The sequence below is a fragment of the Hemibagrus wyckioides genome, linkage group LG09, assembly GCF_019097595.1.
Source record: "Hemibagrus wyckioides isolate EC202008001 linkage group LG09, SWU_Hwy_1.0, whole genome shotgun sequence".
Classification (NCBI taxonomy): Eukaryota; Metazoa; Chordata; class Actinopteri; order Siluriformes; family Bagridae; genus Hemibagrus; species Hemibagrus wyckioides.
The window spans coordinates 17,868,687-17,884,076 of record NC_080718.1 but is presented as its reverse complement, the minus strand read 5'-3'; the positions used below and the strand labels follow the sequence as shown (position 1 = coordinate 17,884,076).

The window sequence follows — 15,390 nt, the reverse complement described above, 5'->3', positions numbered from 1 at the left end:
TTTTTTTTTTTTTTTTTTTTTTTACTAAAGAGGATGATCTTGTCTACAACCCGAAAAATAAGGTTAAATATAAATGAGGTAAATGGGTAAATGAACAGATTCACATTTTTTTTAATGCCATAATTGTTAAAAATGTCATGTGTCTTATGAAACAAAAGTATCTTTTTTTTTTTTTTGGAATAGCTGTTTTTCGGTATTTGTGTTGGAAAATTTGTTGTAAAGATGTAAAATGTAAAGAAGAAACCAGCAGTTTTTACAGCTTTTGAATAGTTATTTGAGTGAAGTTGTTGCGAACGGTCCATGCTAACGTTTTAGCTATTTCCAAGAAAACCATTCAATGTCCATAAAACTTTAAGATGCTGGATGGTTTAAACTGTAATGTGTCTCTTTTAGGTTTTTAATCGAAAATATTTTCGAAAATTCTAATTGTAACCAATGAATATTGAGTGTAGGCTCATGTTAAAAGCCAAGCTTTCTGCCAATATTTTTACCATCAACAAAAATGATCACAACATTTTACATTACATATTTAAAAAAATAACAATCACAGGTTTATTCCATTTCTGTTAATCACACCTTATAAAGCAAAATGTATGAAAAGCTAAAATGAATGTGTTTGAGATAAAATGTGGATAGATTTTTTTGGGGTTGGATTATGATCAAGAAGAAGCCCGTGTTCGCTCTGCTGCTGCCGCCTCTCTACCAGCATTGGGGGAAATTTGCTGAATGACTCTCGGAGACATGAAATTGAGAGAGCAAATCTTCCAAAGGTTTTTGAGAGACACAAAGTATATGTAGCATACAGAAGAGGAAATGGGGGGAAAAACAGTTTGCACAAGACTCTGCCATATCATCGTGGATGACGAGGATGAGCTGAAACTCAATCCCAGCAAAACTGAACTATCATCCCAGGTGATGCATCCCCAGCCCAGGATCTTGCAATATCCCTGAACAACTCTCTGATCTCTCCTTTGGCCACTGCTTGCAACCTTGGGGTAACCATGGACAATCAACTGTCCTTTTTCTCCCATGTTACTAATGTCACACGCTCATGTTGATTTCTTCTCTACAACTTCAGAAGGATTCGACCATTTTTACTCACACAGGCTGCTCAGGTGCTTGTTCAGTCTCTTGTCATTTGAAGACTGGATTACTGCAACTCTACTGGCAGGTGTACCTCTGAACGCAATTCATCCTCTGCAAATGATCCAAAATCCACTGGCTTCTGGTAGCTGCACACATCAGATTCAAAACACTGATGCTTGCCTACAAAGCCAAGAATGGACCAGCTCCATCTCACCTCAAAGCTCTTAATACTTCTCGCACTATACTACGATCCCTCCGATCTACTAGCACTGCTCGACTGGTCCCACCATCTCTCAGGGTAAGAGGTAGGTATACATCTAGACTCTTCTCTGTTCTGGCACTGAGGTGGATGAATGAATTTCCCCTAGATTTCCATACAGCTGAGTCTTCAAATGCCAGATGAAGACCTACCTCTTCCTGAAACAATTAAACTGGCTCTTATTTTCCCTGTTTGTTTTGCATATTATTTTATGTTGTAACATAGACATACAATACACAGTTTTAGGCAGATGGTATTCTAAGTCAGTGACCTATTGAACCAGTGTTAATGTATTAATTGATAGAGACTTCAAAGCACTTTTGTACATCGCTCTGGATAAGAGGATCTGCCAAATGTCAACCTCATATGACAGTTTCAGCTAAAGTTCAGCTGTTTTATGCCAAACGTCTCAAAAGCACAGATGATGATAAATACCGAGACATCAAGAAAGCACTTTCTGAAACACATGTCATGAAATTACCATGTGATCATGGGATGAGAGCATGCCAATACATTCAAAACATATCACCTGCTAGCTCGCATCCACCCCCAACTTCCTGCTCTCAGTTTTCTTTGTCCAGGATTGTTGCTTAATCTAGTGGAATGATGTGATTTAGCATGATTCATGGAGTCTGATGCAGTTTCTAGCAGTGTTTGTTTTACTGTGAGAGAATTACTGCCAGTACCACATTCGGTCTGTCCACATAATTTTTACAGTCACCAGCTCGGCAGCCAGTGTGGCAGTGAACTGCCCTTGACTCAATAGCAGGACTTCTTTTCATGTAAAATAGTGGGATTCCTGAAACAGTAAAAGCCATGTCCTTTAAAAACCCTTGCAGACAAAAGTGTGAGACAAAACAGGATACCACCCTGCAACTCTCTGTTCTCTTTATATGATCAACAGACTTCTTATTGGCCAGTGGTTTGGGACATGGTTGTAAGGTGTCTACTAAGTGGTCTGTCAGTTGTATTTTCAGTCTTATGACCCTAAATCTACATGGTCTGTGTTACCTTGGACTCCCCTCAGCATGCCCTATTCATGTGTGGAATCTCATTGTTGGTGTGGACATCAATTCAAGCTGGTGTTTTTAAGGCCAGAGGGAGGCTCCTACTTCATTAGAGCTGTTTTTCGAGGGCTGGCTTTAGTGCAAGCGCAACATCTGTAGCTGGCAACCAGTTTAGGGTGCATAGGTGAGGCGATTCACAAATTTGGGGGAAACAGAGATTTGGTATAAAGGTATTCCTTTAAAGAAGGCAAATTAAGTGAAGTCTGAAAAAAATGGCACCTGCTTCACTGACAATTTGGTGTCTCCTCACAATTTGGACACTTATCCCAGCTGTGCATCTCGAGGAAGAAGGTGAGACTGCTTTTTACTGAATCATTTTGTGCTCATATTTTTGCAAAGTAATCCAGTCTTAATTTTTGTATTATATAAAATTTAGATAATGATAGATTATTGGATAATTCACCAAAAATGATCATGCTTCAATCCAGATTTTCAAAAACAGTTGTTTTGATGTATTATTTATTGTCACCGGTTCAACAAACTCATCTATAACAGATGCAAAGCAAATAAAATCAGGGAAAATGTGTGAGCAATGAACATGCGCACCTGTTGCAGAAGTAAATGAACTCTCTTTTTCCCCCCAAATAGAGCTTAATGAAACTGTCATATGTACCAATGAGCAGATACAAGTGACGATACCAAGTGCTTTTTTTCTCAGCAAGGACCCCCCTGTTTATGTATGTTTGTGCCTCCTTGAATAATATATTAATATATTTTAATACATGTAGTCAATCCCATGTTCATGTTCATAATATTCACTCCTTTTGTGTGCTGGGTATAAAAAAAAACATACTTTCTTCCTAATGCAGATTTGGGATTTGCACCTGAATAACCCAGATTGCCGTGGTGTTGAGATTGGGGATGACTATGTCTTTACAATCAAGACTAATCTCACAGACTGTGGCACCATCATGGTAAGCCTAACAATTCTGTCAATATATAATTTATTCTTTATGATTGAGGAGGTGTCTTTCCTTTCCAGAGTATTTGTTTTAAGTACATATGTAAAAGCGTAGTGACTGCAGAGACACTCTTAAATTTGGAACAATATTTTCCTTTAATTCTAGTTCAGTTATAAATGTAATTGTTTCCTTTGAGTTTGTAGATTATAATAATGTTATTATAATGGTGCCTTTGACTGTTATCGCATATTCAGTTATTTGCATTTTTTTGTGACAAATAACGTGCGACAGTAAGTTAGTAAAGGAAATAATATATTTTGAGAAGCAAACCAAGAGACAAATACTGATTAATGCGTATGCTAATACGGTGGCTTTGTTTTCCCTGGAGTAATTGTTTTCTAATATGTAGAGAGGGAATGAGCAAGCGTTGCTTCTTTCTCTTCAGACTGGATGGCTGGAGTGCTTTCAGAGCTTGAAGGGGAGGGCTAGTAGCCACACTGCTTTAAATTATCTTGATTTATATGTAAATGATGACTGTGTTTTCAACAGTAGTGAATAGGCTGACCATAATTCAGTGTCACACTTTGTACTCCCTCTTTTATTCATCCCCCTAGACCATCTCATACAGTCGTAACATTACCCAGAGGATGGGTTTCACCCTGGCAGGATATAAATCTGCACTTGAGACTATGAGTATCATTGAGAGGCTCAGTCTGAAGGCACAGAGGCATTTCTTGTAAAGACAGCAAAAGGTTAACACAGTCTTGTGTGTATGTGTGTGTGGGGGGGTGTTAGGCTTATAAAGGCTGTTCTCAGACTCTTTTGTGGAAAGTGGTATGAGATTAGATATTACTGAATGAGACGTTAACATAAAAAAAGCTTTTCTTTTGTAACAAAACACATATACAAATGACCTGCTGAACCACTTAGAATGCTTAATAATTCTTATTCTGTCTATAGAATGCAAATAGGGGCAAAAAGTTTTATTTGTCAGTCTACCACAAGTGCTAATCTACAACAAATACCAACATTTAATGTATTACTTTCCCTTAAAAAAAACTAGGACCTACATGGGAGGGTTTGTTGTTATGGTGAAGGAATAGTTTACATACATGCAATAAAACTACTAGAAGGGGTGGAGATCTGTCTGTCCTTTTCAGTAATAAAAAGGCTGCTTGCTTCCTTCCTTCCTTCCTTCCTTCCTTCCTTCCTTTTAGTACTATTATCTATATAATCTTAAATATATTTTACTCTGTGTGTATCTGATTCTTTTTTTTTTCAACTTACAGGCATCTGATGAGACTTACATCATGTTCACCAACACCATTCACAATAACGAATCAGACGTCATCACTAGAAGCTATGTCAACATTACATTTGGCTGTCGCTACCCTGCAAACTACATGGTCCGGCAGCCTAATGGTGAAAATATGATCCGAGTGGATGTCAGGTAAAGGACAAAATCATGCAAATAGTGTTATCTTCTCCGTCTGAAGCTTCTTGTAGCCAGATCATAATGTGCCTATAATAAATATTTCATTAGCACTACTTGTTTAGGCTTAAATGGCACTTTGTTTATTTGTTTTTCTTGTTGAACAAAAGAGGTAACCAATGGTAACGATGAGGATGAGCTGAAGTGTCTGTTACAATATCCACTGCACGTCCTTCAACGTCCTTCAGGAGGCCTTTTAACATTCTCTACTCTTTAGGACGATCACTCTGGACACAGAAGATGGAAATTTCTCAGTGTCCATGCTGCTTTATAAAGATGAGGACTTTGTGGACAAATGGACCACTGTTCCATCTTTAATGCTTGATGACAACATCTATGTGAAAGTTTTCATGGTTCGTATATAAATAAGATGGCTTGTAGTGAATTGTAAGCTGTAGTGAATCTTCAAAGAGGCTATTAAAGATTTATTTCATTTTGATGGCACTTGGGACCCACTTCAAACAAGCTTTTCTGCTGAATATTCAATTACAGTTGTATGAATAATGATAAGCCTCCTTTTCCCTACTTTAATGTAATTTTGTAGGTAAAAACCCTGGCTGGTATTAAGTGCAAGTTGGCCTTTGTTTATCACAGACCTCTGTCAGTGTTCAAGTTCTGTCTTGTTCTATGTAAATACCTCAATCTTAACATCTTAAATATTTAAGGAATTTGTGTCTGTTGTACATACCTTAAACTAAGGTCCTAAATATTTACACTACCAGTCAAAAGTCTGGACACACCTTTTAATTCAATGTTTTTTGTTTAGGGATTTATTTTCTACATTCTAGAACAATACTGGAGATTTCAAAACTATGAAATAACACACATGGACTTAAGTAATCCATATGTAATGACAACAAAAAACAGTCAGTTGTTATTTTAAGACACGAAGGTCAGGTGTTCTGGAATAGTTCTTGCAAGAACAGTATTGTCAAGTGCATTTGCAAAACCCATCAAGCACCATGATGAAACTGGCTCACATGAAGACCATCCCAGTAAAGCAAGACCAAAATTTACCTCTGCTGCAGAGGAGAAGTTCATTTAGAGTTACCAGCCTCAGAAATCACCAATTAACAGCACCTCAGATTAGAGCCGTTATGAAGGCCTTACAGAGCATCAGTAGCAGACATATCTCAATATCAACTGTTCAAAGGACATTATTGTGTATTTAAGCCGCCTTCAGCATTGTTTTACAATGTAGAAAGAAATAAACATCAGGAAAGACCATGGACTTAGAAGATGTGTCCAAACTTTTGACTAGTAGTGTAAGGAATTAGTTATTGTCTAGTTAAGTCACAAACTGCTAAATACATGTCTCAATACTGTGTTCCTTGTAGATTAGATTAGTAAATCATCTCACATGAGCAAGTCTGAATCCAATAATTCCTTCTTGCTTTATCAGACCCTTGGCAGATACTCTTGTTTACTCTCAGCCTTGTTGGAAATCTGAGGACTGCTCGGAACAGTGTTTGCTCAATGAGTTATTTACAAGACTGTTTGGAATCTCACCCTACAGATACCAGCTAATCTCATGCTCAGAGTGGAGAGATGCTGGGCCACACCGAACCATGATCCATACAGCAACATTCAGTACACTTTCATTAAGGACAGGTTTGTGTTCATATAGTATGTAACGTGTCTGTCCTGACCTACTTTGTTTTGGTCAGAAGACGCGTTGCGAAGGGAGCTGATGATAAAACAACTTGTGTGACTCGTGTTCCTGTGACTGCAGCCTTGGGGTTTCACCACGACAGCTGTGCCTGCCCATGACAACCCAGATTATTTCTCTTCTTTTAGAACTTAAAATATGCTGCCATTGACATCTGCCAAGAAAAACTGTTAGGCCATATGTTTGTATGTTTTATGTCAGTATAGAATACATGTAATACATATAATAATATATCTATAATATTTATTAAGTACTATTATTTTAATGTAAATATAGCCTCAGTTTAGTCAGAAGCAAAATTATTATACTGCATGCATGCAATGTTAATAGCATCTAGATATTGAAAGAACTGTTAAAATGTTTATTATCTAACCCTTTTCTCTCAGTTTAATGCAACATTCACATTTTTAATATTCAAAATGTTAAGCAGATCTTGTATAGCATTCTGTATATTTTACTTAGTACATCTGTTAATTTTTCTGATAAAAAGGAATAACATGCACACAGAGACTTTTTTTCTGGCCCTTAGCTGTCCAGTGCTGACCAATGACCAGACACTGGCTGTGATAAAGAATGGACAAGGCCCTGAGGCGCTATTCAGGATCCAAATGTTTAAGTTTGTGGGCAGCTCCTACACAGACATCTTCCTTCACTGTAATGTCCAGATCTGCCACAGCAGTGCAGGAGCATGCCAACCTGTGAGATCTCACTTTTTATGTAGCTCTCAGTTCATTTGTTCTACATTCTCTAATACTAAAACAACAATTTCAAATGTGCAATATGTATATGAAATTAACAAGAATTTGCACAATATAATGTTTTCATATGCAAGCCAACTGAAATCCCAATATTATCATGTAATTGCCCTCTCTTTTTTTCTTTTTTCTTTTTTCACCTCTTATGTGGTGATATTACCACCAACCACAGAACTGCACTACTGAGGACACATCAGCACGTACACGCAGAGACGTTGCTCTGTCCCACACCGTGTCCTATGGACCAATAAAAAGACGTGACGTTCAGTCTGGCAAAAGCACTCTGAGTAAGTTTTACTATGTACAGTTCTTTAGAGGTGCATGTGATTTGTTCACTCAGTCAGTACCTTCCTATTTTATCCAATGACCAATAACTTTCCTTTAGATGCACATGCACCCCCAGTGGAAACCTTTGTGCTCGGAGGTCTGTTGGTGGTGCTTCTGCTCATCACCGGTGTGTTTGGGAGACTGTGGCTCAAAAGCAGACGGTCTTATCCAACCCAAGAGGCCCAGCTTACCCTGTCCAACATCCACCACATCTCAGAGGTGGCCAGCTAAGCTGGGGTCTACAAGAAAATACCTCTCTTACCCACAGACAAAAAAATTAAATATATATTCTGTACAGTGAGGATTAAAACTATAGTTTGTTGTTTTAATGAAGTACAAATAATTAGGTTTAGTATGTACAATATATAGATTACAAAGAAGGATTTTAATAGATGTGCATGATCCTTTAATCTTTTGTTGTTTTTATTTGTTGTCAAGGTTAGCTAGGACAATTTAAAATAAAAGAACTTTTATATACTTATTTGTTTGTTTAATTTATGGCTGTTTGACATTGAATAAAGGAGTGCAAATTCAGTCCCTGGGTTAGTAAATCTTTTTACAAATATTAATAACCTCATCCCCTCATCACCACAATCCTGCGGTCAAAGGAATTTTCATAAAAATCATTTTCAGTCTATTTTAAGGTTTATCCTTAATGCTTGTGTCACTTGGTTGATCTTCTACAGCAGGTGTATTGCCTCATTAAACACCTCTCGTTGCTTTACTGAGGCGGAGCTTCGACGGTGGGCGGGGCACCAGCGGCGCAAATCCGCGCCCACTCATGCATATTCAGTAGTTCTAAAGAATCAACCGGTCAGTGTAAATAAACAGGAGAAGGGACAGATAAAAGTAGTAAACTGTGCAAATAATAAGTTTTCGTTTATGTAGCTATAATAGAGGTTGAACTACATAGTCATACTTCATTCAAAGTACGCCTGCCACACTGTCGCGGTAAGTAATGTTACTTTAACGCTAACTCATTTTGTCTAACTTGTTAGCTAAGCGCTGTTAGCCACATCGTAGCCATTCAGGGAATGGCCAGGCTGCTAGCTAATAGCAAGACCCGGCTAAGATCTCCCTCAAACCATGCTATTACCGAACATTACTATCAAAGTTATAGCTAAATACCTTTCTATTGACTATAAGCGTCGCTACTCTGCCATACTGACTAGCTGTCGTGCTTATTAAATGCCACAAGGGCTTTATATAAGCACTCTTCTGTGCTAAAATTAGTTAGCATGACTAGCTCTGGTTGCTGTCTGTCTGGATAATAACCTCTGTCGTTATTAATAATACCGGAGACACTGTATCGTGTTAACTGTTAATCATATAGAATTGAAGAGGTAGCTGACTTTCCAGATCGCTGCTGTTTATTGCAGTATAATGCAGATAGATATTAGCTGGCTAGCTCGATAATTTGCTTAGTCAGTCTGTGATTTAACTCTCATGCTGACTGTGTAGTGCTCACTTTTACTGTGGAACATGTCAGATGATAACTCGCTCAGGGTTCATAGCCAAACCGCTGACATTTTGGACCTGTTGGTACATGTGAAATGGTATAAGTTAAGTAAACTTGTTTATTTGCTGTGGAAATAAATACAGCCCCTGAACCGGCGTATTGGAGGTGTACGTTTCGTAATGTTTATCCACTGCTTCAGTCACGTGTTGTGTTGAGAGCCAAGATGTGGAATAAATACATAACCAGCACAAAGCTGTCTGAATACCTCGACAGAGATCAGCTTCAGACTGGAATAAAACATAAGACGGGAAGATATCGAAGTTTTAATAGAGGAGGCACTAAGGACTGCATCCAGGAAATTATACACAAGTTTATACTTGATTATGATCAGGACCAAAAAATGTGTATTAAATGAATGAATCACAGAGAAAATTGGTAAAGGATTCTTTCAAAGGAATAGTTTTGTATGAAGCCTGACTGGGGAAAATGTTGAAATCCACCTCTGAGTGGGGAATAATGAATCACAGTGTTTTTTTGTTCAATATTATATAGTGATGTGCTGATGTACACTATATTGCCAAAAGTTTTGGGACATATGCTTTTACACGCACATGAACTTAATATGGAGTTGGTTCGCCCTTTGCAGATATAACAGCTTCAGTTCTTCTGAGAAGGCTTTACACAAGCTTTAGGAGTGTGTTTATGGGAATTTTCTGACCATTCCTGTAGAAGCGCGTTTGTGAGGTCAGGCACCGATGTTGGACAAGAAGGCCTGCCTCCGCTCTAATTCATCCCAAAGGTGTTCTATAAGGTTGAGGTCAGGACTCTGTGCAGTCCAGTCAAGTTCTTCCACACCAAACCCGCTTATCCATGTCTTTATGGACCGTGCTTTGTGCACTGGTGTGTGGTCATGTTGGAACAGGAAGGGGTCATCCCCAAACTGTTCCCACAAAGTTGGGAGCATGAAATTGTCCAAAATGTCTTGGTATGCTGAAGCATTAAGAGTTTCTTTTATTGGAACTAAGGGGCCAAGCCCAACCACTGAAAAACAACACCTGAATTCATTGATTTCGAGGGGTGTCCCAAAACTTTTGGCAATACAGTGTATAAGAGCTAATGTTAGACAAAGCTACAACCAGCCTTTTTGGTCCAGTAAACAACATTCCAGTCAGAATAACCAGACGTTTTGCAATTCTCCAAGATTGTCTCACATGATGTATCACAAAATTATAAAATGCTTGATAGTGTAAGTGTAAATTGTAACTGTTGCTTTAACACGATACCAGTTATCTTGCAGACACAGTTAGTCATGGTTTTACTTGTTTGTTTGTTTGTTTTACTTTTTTGTGTGAATGTCTTGTTACTATTGTCACGGAAGGGAAATGGGTAGAGCGCCCGGCTCCTCAAATTAAATGGATATAAAACTGTTTGGATGGTGGATTTTACTTGGAGCATAAGATTAAAATATACGGTGATAAGAATGCTAATAAATTAAGTTAAATAATCAATTTGAAAATCAATTAATTGGTCAGTTAATTAATAATTGTCAATACTCATTCATTACTGAAATGCTTAAATTATTTAAACCTTGATTTATTTAAATGTATGATTACAACCAGAGACATTATTCAGGAAGAGTAAAGACAATTCTCTATGGTCACACAATGCTCTAAACTATGTCCCAGTTTCACTTGCATGGTCCCTGGGTGTTAAAGGTAGCCAGTGGGTTATCAGCTTATGGGTAATGAGCCACACTGTCTGGTGGAAAAGCACTGCTATACAGCCTCACATACTGGGAGGTGAGTGTTTTTCATTGAAAGCTGCCCTTCTATAACACTGCTCGGAAATAAAAGGTCATGTTTCCACTGTGCAAGAGGCAACGTGACTGTGCAACCTAAGAGGTGTTGCTGTTGTGAAATGGCATTACACAGAGCTTCAGTAAACATAGGCTGCTGCACACAAGAGGAATTACAGCTATCCATCCATCTTATGGATCAGGAGGCGCTTTAAACGTGAATTAAGTCACCTCGTGACCTGTTTTAATTCTCTTGTTCTTTTTATCTCATCTTTACAGGTAGATCCTGAGGCAAAGCCATACTGAAAACATCTTGCTACAGTTAATATATGCAATGGAGGAGCTACACAGTCATTGCCAGAATTGTGTTAACCGAAGATGCATGGTAAGACTAGAGATTGGCGTTTCGTGTGACCTCATGGGCTGTCCCCTTGTGTGTGGGGCAGTTTTCCACTCATGTAAAGCAAACGAGCATCGTTTACTATGTCCATATGAAAGGGTGCCTTGCCTAAATAGTGGTTTTGGATGCCCCTTCACTATTGCCAGAATGAAAATGGCCCAGCACCTGGGAACATGTCCAGCTAGTGTTGTTTGCTGCACCATGGAATGGAACCGATGGCCGGTTAGCTATGCTGATCGTAAATCCTATGAAAACTTGAGTAAGGAAGTTTACGATGTAGAACAACTGGATATGGCGTTGGCTCTACAAGATCAGCGCATGTTACTTGAGTCTCTCAAAGTGACCACCACTGTGGCAAAAACAGTGGATGAACAAAATGAGGAAAACGAAAGACTGAACGCTAGCACTGAAGAAGCAGACTTGAAAAATGGACTAATTGAAATGGATGGAGAGACATACAATGAACTTTACAAGGCGTCAGTGGAAACCAGCAGAAATTTAGCAGCAGCTTTGGACCTTCTCAGCAGTGCAAACAAAGGTATCGACTTGATCATGGAAAACCTCAGTGGTAAGAATGTAGATAACAATGGGGCTTGTCACAGTGGTATAAACGGGGATCATTGTTCAAAAGAAGATAAAATTGAGCTTATGAGGGAAAGTGACACAGATTCGGAGTGTGAGCTGGGAGCTGTAGGTGGAGTAGACTGTGCTTTTCCAGTAGATTTTGATGAAGATGAAAGTGAGTGGAGGGAACAAAGTGCATTTGATGAGCCTTCCGATGAAGAAGAGGAAATAAATGGGAATGTGAATGTTGATAGACATGGATTTTTAAATTATGAGGAGAATCCAAATCATGTCAGACTTGAAATGCATGTGGAGAGACCTGTGGTAAATTTCACCAACTTTGCAGATGTTAGGCCAAATATGCCTTATCATTCCATGCCCATTGTAGCACGGCAACCAGAAATGGCCCATTCACCACAGTTTCCACTACCTCCACCCATACCTCTGCCTGATTTAGTGCAGAACAATGTTTTACACCAGCTTCCTGTTGAAATCGAAGACCGATGGCTGGAGCGCAAGTTGCAGAACCTTCAAGTGCTTAGAGGTATGAGCGTGTTTACATGTAACGGACGGAAGACTCTTCTGTCCAGTCCATATTTGTTCCGGGCTAAGATGGAAGATAAGGCAGTGGACACTTCTGACCTCGAGGTTGCGGACGATCCTATTGGCCTACACGGTATCGACTTGATCACTGCTGCTTTGCTCTTCTGCCTCGGTGACTCACCAGGAGGTAGAGGCATCTCGGACAGCCGTTTTGTGGATGGATATCGGATTGACTTTGGCACGCAGACTTTTTCCTTTCCCTCTGCTATACTGGCCACCAGCACCATGGTGGGTGATATTGCCTCAGCATCTGCCTGTGATCATGCCAGCCCTCAGCTGTCCAACCCCAGTCCATTCCACACACTCAGGCTGGACCTGGTGCTAGAGTGTGTTGCTCGTTACCAGACCAAGCAGCGCTCTATGTTCACGTTTGTGTGTGGGCAACTGTTTCGCAGGGACGAGTTCTCCTCCCATTTTAAAAATGTCCATGGGGACATCCATGCTGGGCTCAATGGCTGGATGGAGCACAGGTGCCCTTTGGCATTCTATGGCTGCACCTACTCCCAGAGAAGGTTCTGCCCCTCTGTGCAGGGTTCTAGAATTATTCACGATCGCCACCTGGGCTCGTTTGGTGTGCAGTCCGGCTTAGCTGAACGTTCGGGTAAAGTCCAGTACCGCAATCGCTCCCACTGTAACAACCTCAGCAGCTTACCCTTTGAGCTACTCCAGCATATTGCAAGCTTTTTGGATGGTTTTAGTCTGTGCCAGCTCTCCCGAGTGTCTCGTACCATGAGGGACGTTTGTGCTAGTCTGCTTAAATCGCGCGGTATGGTGGTCTTGCTTTGGGCGAAGACAAGACGTGCAGATGGCTCTTTCTCGTGGCAGATTCATGACAAGGCAAGTTATGTGTTTTATGTTAGCATAACTAAAATTTCTAAGAAGGGTTATTTGTATAGTCTTGTGTTCCACAAGATCTTAATAAAGGGTTTTCTCTCTGCATGTGACTCTTAGGTATGGAGATTTAGCACAGCCTTTGGAACAGTGAAGGAGTGGAAATTTGCCAACATTTCCAGTATGGCTGATCACCTAAAGAAGTGCAAGTTCAACACCGTGGCCCGTCGAGAGGAAGCCGTCCCCCTGCCATGCATGAGTCACACCAGAGAACTGACTAAAGAAGGTCGCTCAGTGTGCTCCATGCTCAGGCCAGTCTTATAGGCTGAGCTTAAAAAAAAGAAAAGAAATCTTCTGCCGTAATGGCTTTTTCAGTGTGACAGATGAGTGTGATGTTTTCATTTAACAATACTGGGGTTGAATTTTTTTTTTGTTGTTTTTTTTTGTTTTTTACTGTGTACTATCATAGGAATTAAATTAAGCAGAACCTTAATGTAAATATATACTTATTTACACTCATTTTCTAACAAAACATGCTGGGTTTATTATTTTATATTCACTTGTACAGATGGACAAAACATATTTTAAGGTCTATTTTAATGCATTAATGCCTACAGGTATGTCCCATTAGGACACAAAAACATTGTAAAGACGAATAATGATCAACAATAATTTATTTAGGAATGTAATAATGTTCAATTACCATATGTCTTCAGCAGTTTTGTAACTACAGACCGTTTAACAGAACAGTTAAACAGTTTTTTTGGTTTTTAGGTATACAATATGTAGCACTTTTCTAAAAAAAAAACACTAGAACAAGAAGTTTACTTTTTAAAATCTAATGGAACGTCACTAAGGCATGTTATGTTTTGTCCTGGAAGTGAAGTTATCACTGATTATTCGCTGTAGATATAAATGTACACTAACATTTTGCATAAAGTGGTACAGTATATACACCCACAGTCCTCTCAGTACATTCTCATGCAATTATCCAGTAACCAAATCAGGTAGCAGAAGCGCAATGCATAAAATCATGGACCAAACCTGGACCACTGAAAATGTTTGTTTTTGTTTGTCTGGGGTCTTTTTGCACCATTTTGTTAAAGCGATAGAAACTGTTGTGCAAAGAAAAAATGTAGATCTGAAAAATTAAAATGCATATTCATGGCATCTACAACCATGCCATGTTTTTCCTCAATTCTGATGTTTGATGTGAACATGAACTGAATCTCAACCTCTGTCTGCATGACTTTATGCATTGTGCTGCTGCAACACAGTTGGCTGATTGAATAATTTTAGGACTGTACAGGTGTTCCTATTAAAGTGTCCGCTGAGCATACGTCTGTGCTTTTGGATTTTGATGGGCAGCTTTACCTCTCTCCTTTTTTTTTTTTTTTTGAGCCGTAATGGAAGCCTGCCGGACAGGTCTACAGCAAAACGTCTGCTATTCAGTTAGCAAAAAGGTCATCTGTTAGACAAATCACTAAGCATGACACATGAACAACACATTTCCAATTTTTTCTAATGTTTCTCAGGGTTCTAGAGCTGAAAGGAGGAATTAGAATGAACAGAAAGAGGAAAGAAACACAGTGTGGAGTCATAGCTGTACTTGCATATTTAATGTTCAGTGTATAAGGCAAGGAGTATTTTATGGTTCTTGGGGTGTCAGTATTAAATAAAGAGCACAAATAAGACAACTGTGTTATATTTTGGTAGACAGAATGTTTTTATAGATCAGTTTTTGATTTGGTGAGCCTGAGGAATATTTTTATTGAGCACTACTGAGGAATTAAAACGTTGAACCATTTTGTTTGATGTCTCTGCTTACAGGCTATTATAAAATTGAAGTGTGTGCATCGACATGTAGCATGGTGTTAGCACACAGTTGTGTATTAAAACAGCTCAAAACAATTGGTTGCCAATAGATTTGCATGGGCTAGCAGTTCTGGCTTCAATTTTGAGTACTGAATGTTTTTGGTAAGAGCAAGTGAGATTTTATAGCGTCATATTTCCCACTGATGTGATAAACAGCAAATTGGATGCACTTTGGAGATCATATGATTGTTTCTGACTCCTTATGCATGTGAAGCTTATTGCTGGAAATATCAAACTATTGTCTACCCTTAAGCAGTTTTTATTTTTGTGGATCATAAAAGACATATGATGCCATTTTTGGAATAC

General features: G+C 39.0%; 2 protein-coding genes across 2 annotated transcripts; both read left to right on the top strand.

Annotated features, from left to right (window-relative positions):
* The first annotated feature begins 37 nt into the window (after positions 1 to 37).
* On the top strand, positions 38 to 8,001 carry si:dkeyp-110a12.4 (pancreatic secretory granule membrane major glycoprotein GP2). Its single transcript, XM_058398640.1, has 9 exons — positions 38 to 2,703; positions 3,001 to 3,089; positions 3,222 to 3,326; positions 4,604 to 4,764; positions 5,024 to 5,159; positions 6,323 to 6,417; positions 7,005 to 7,173; positions 7,403 to 7,517; positions 7,616 to 8,001. Exons 1-9 carry the CDS (start codon positions 2,625 to 2,627, stop codon positions 7,786 to 7,788), a joined length of 1,122 nt encoding a protein of 373 aa, XP_058254623.1. The 5' UTR covers positions 38 to 2,624; the 3' UTR covers positions 7,789 to 8,001.
* A 353-nt stretch (positions 8,002 to 8,354) lies between these two features.
* Positions 8,355 to 15,371, top strand: fbxo30a (F-box protein 30a). Its single transcript, XM_058399301.1, has 3 exons — positions 8,355 to 8,508; positions 11,091 to 13,215; positions 13,330 to 15,371. Exons 2-3 carry the CDS (start codon positions 11,146 to 11,148, stop codon positions 13,531 to 13,533), a joined length of 2,274 nt encoding a protein of 757 aa, XP_058255284.1. The 5' UTR covers positions 8,355 to 8,508; positions 11,091 to 11,145; the 3' UTR covers positions 13,534 to 15,371.
* Positions 15,372 to 15,390: the final 19 nt, after the last annotated feature.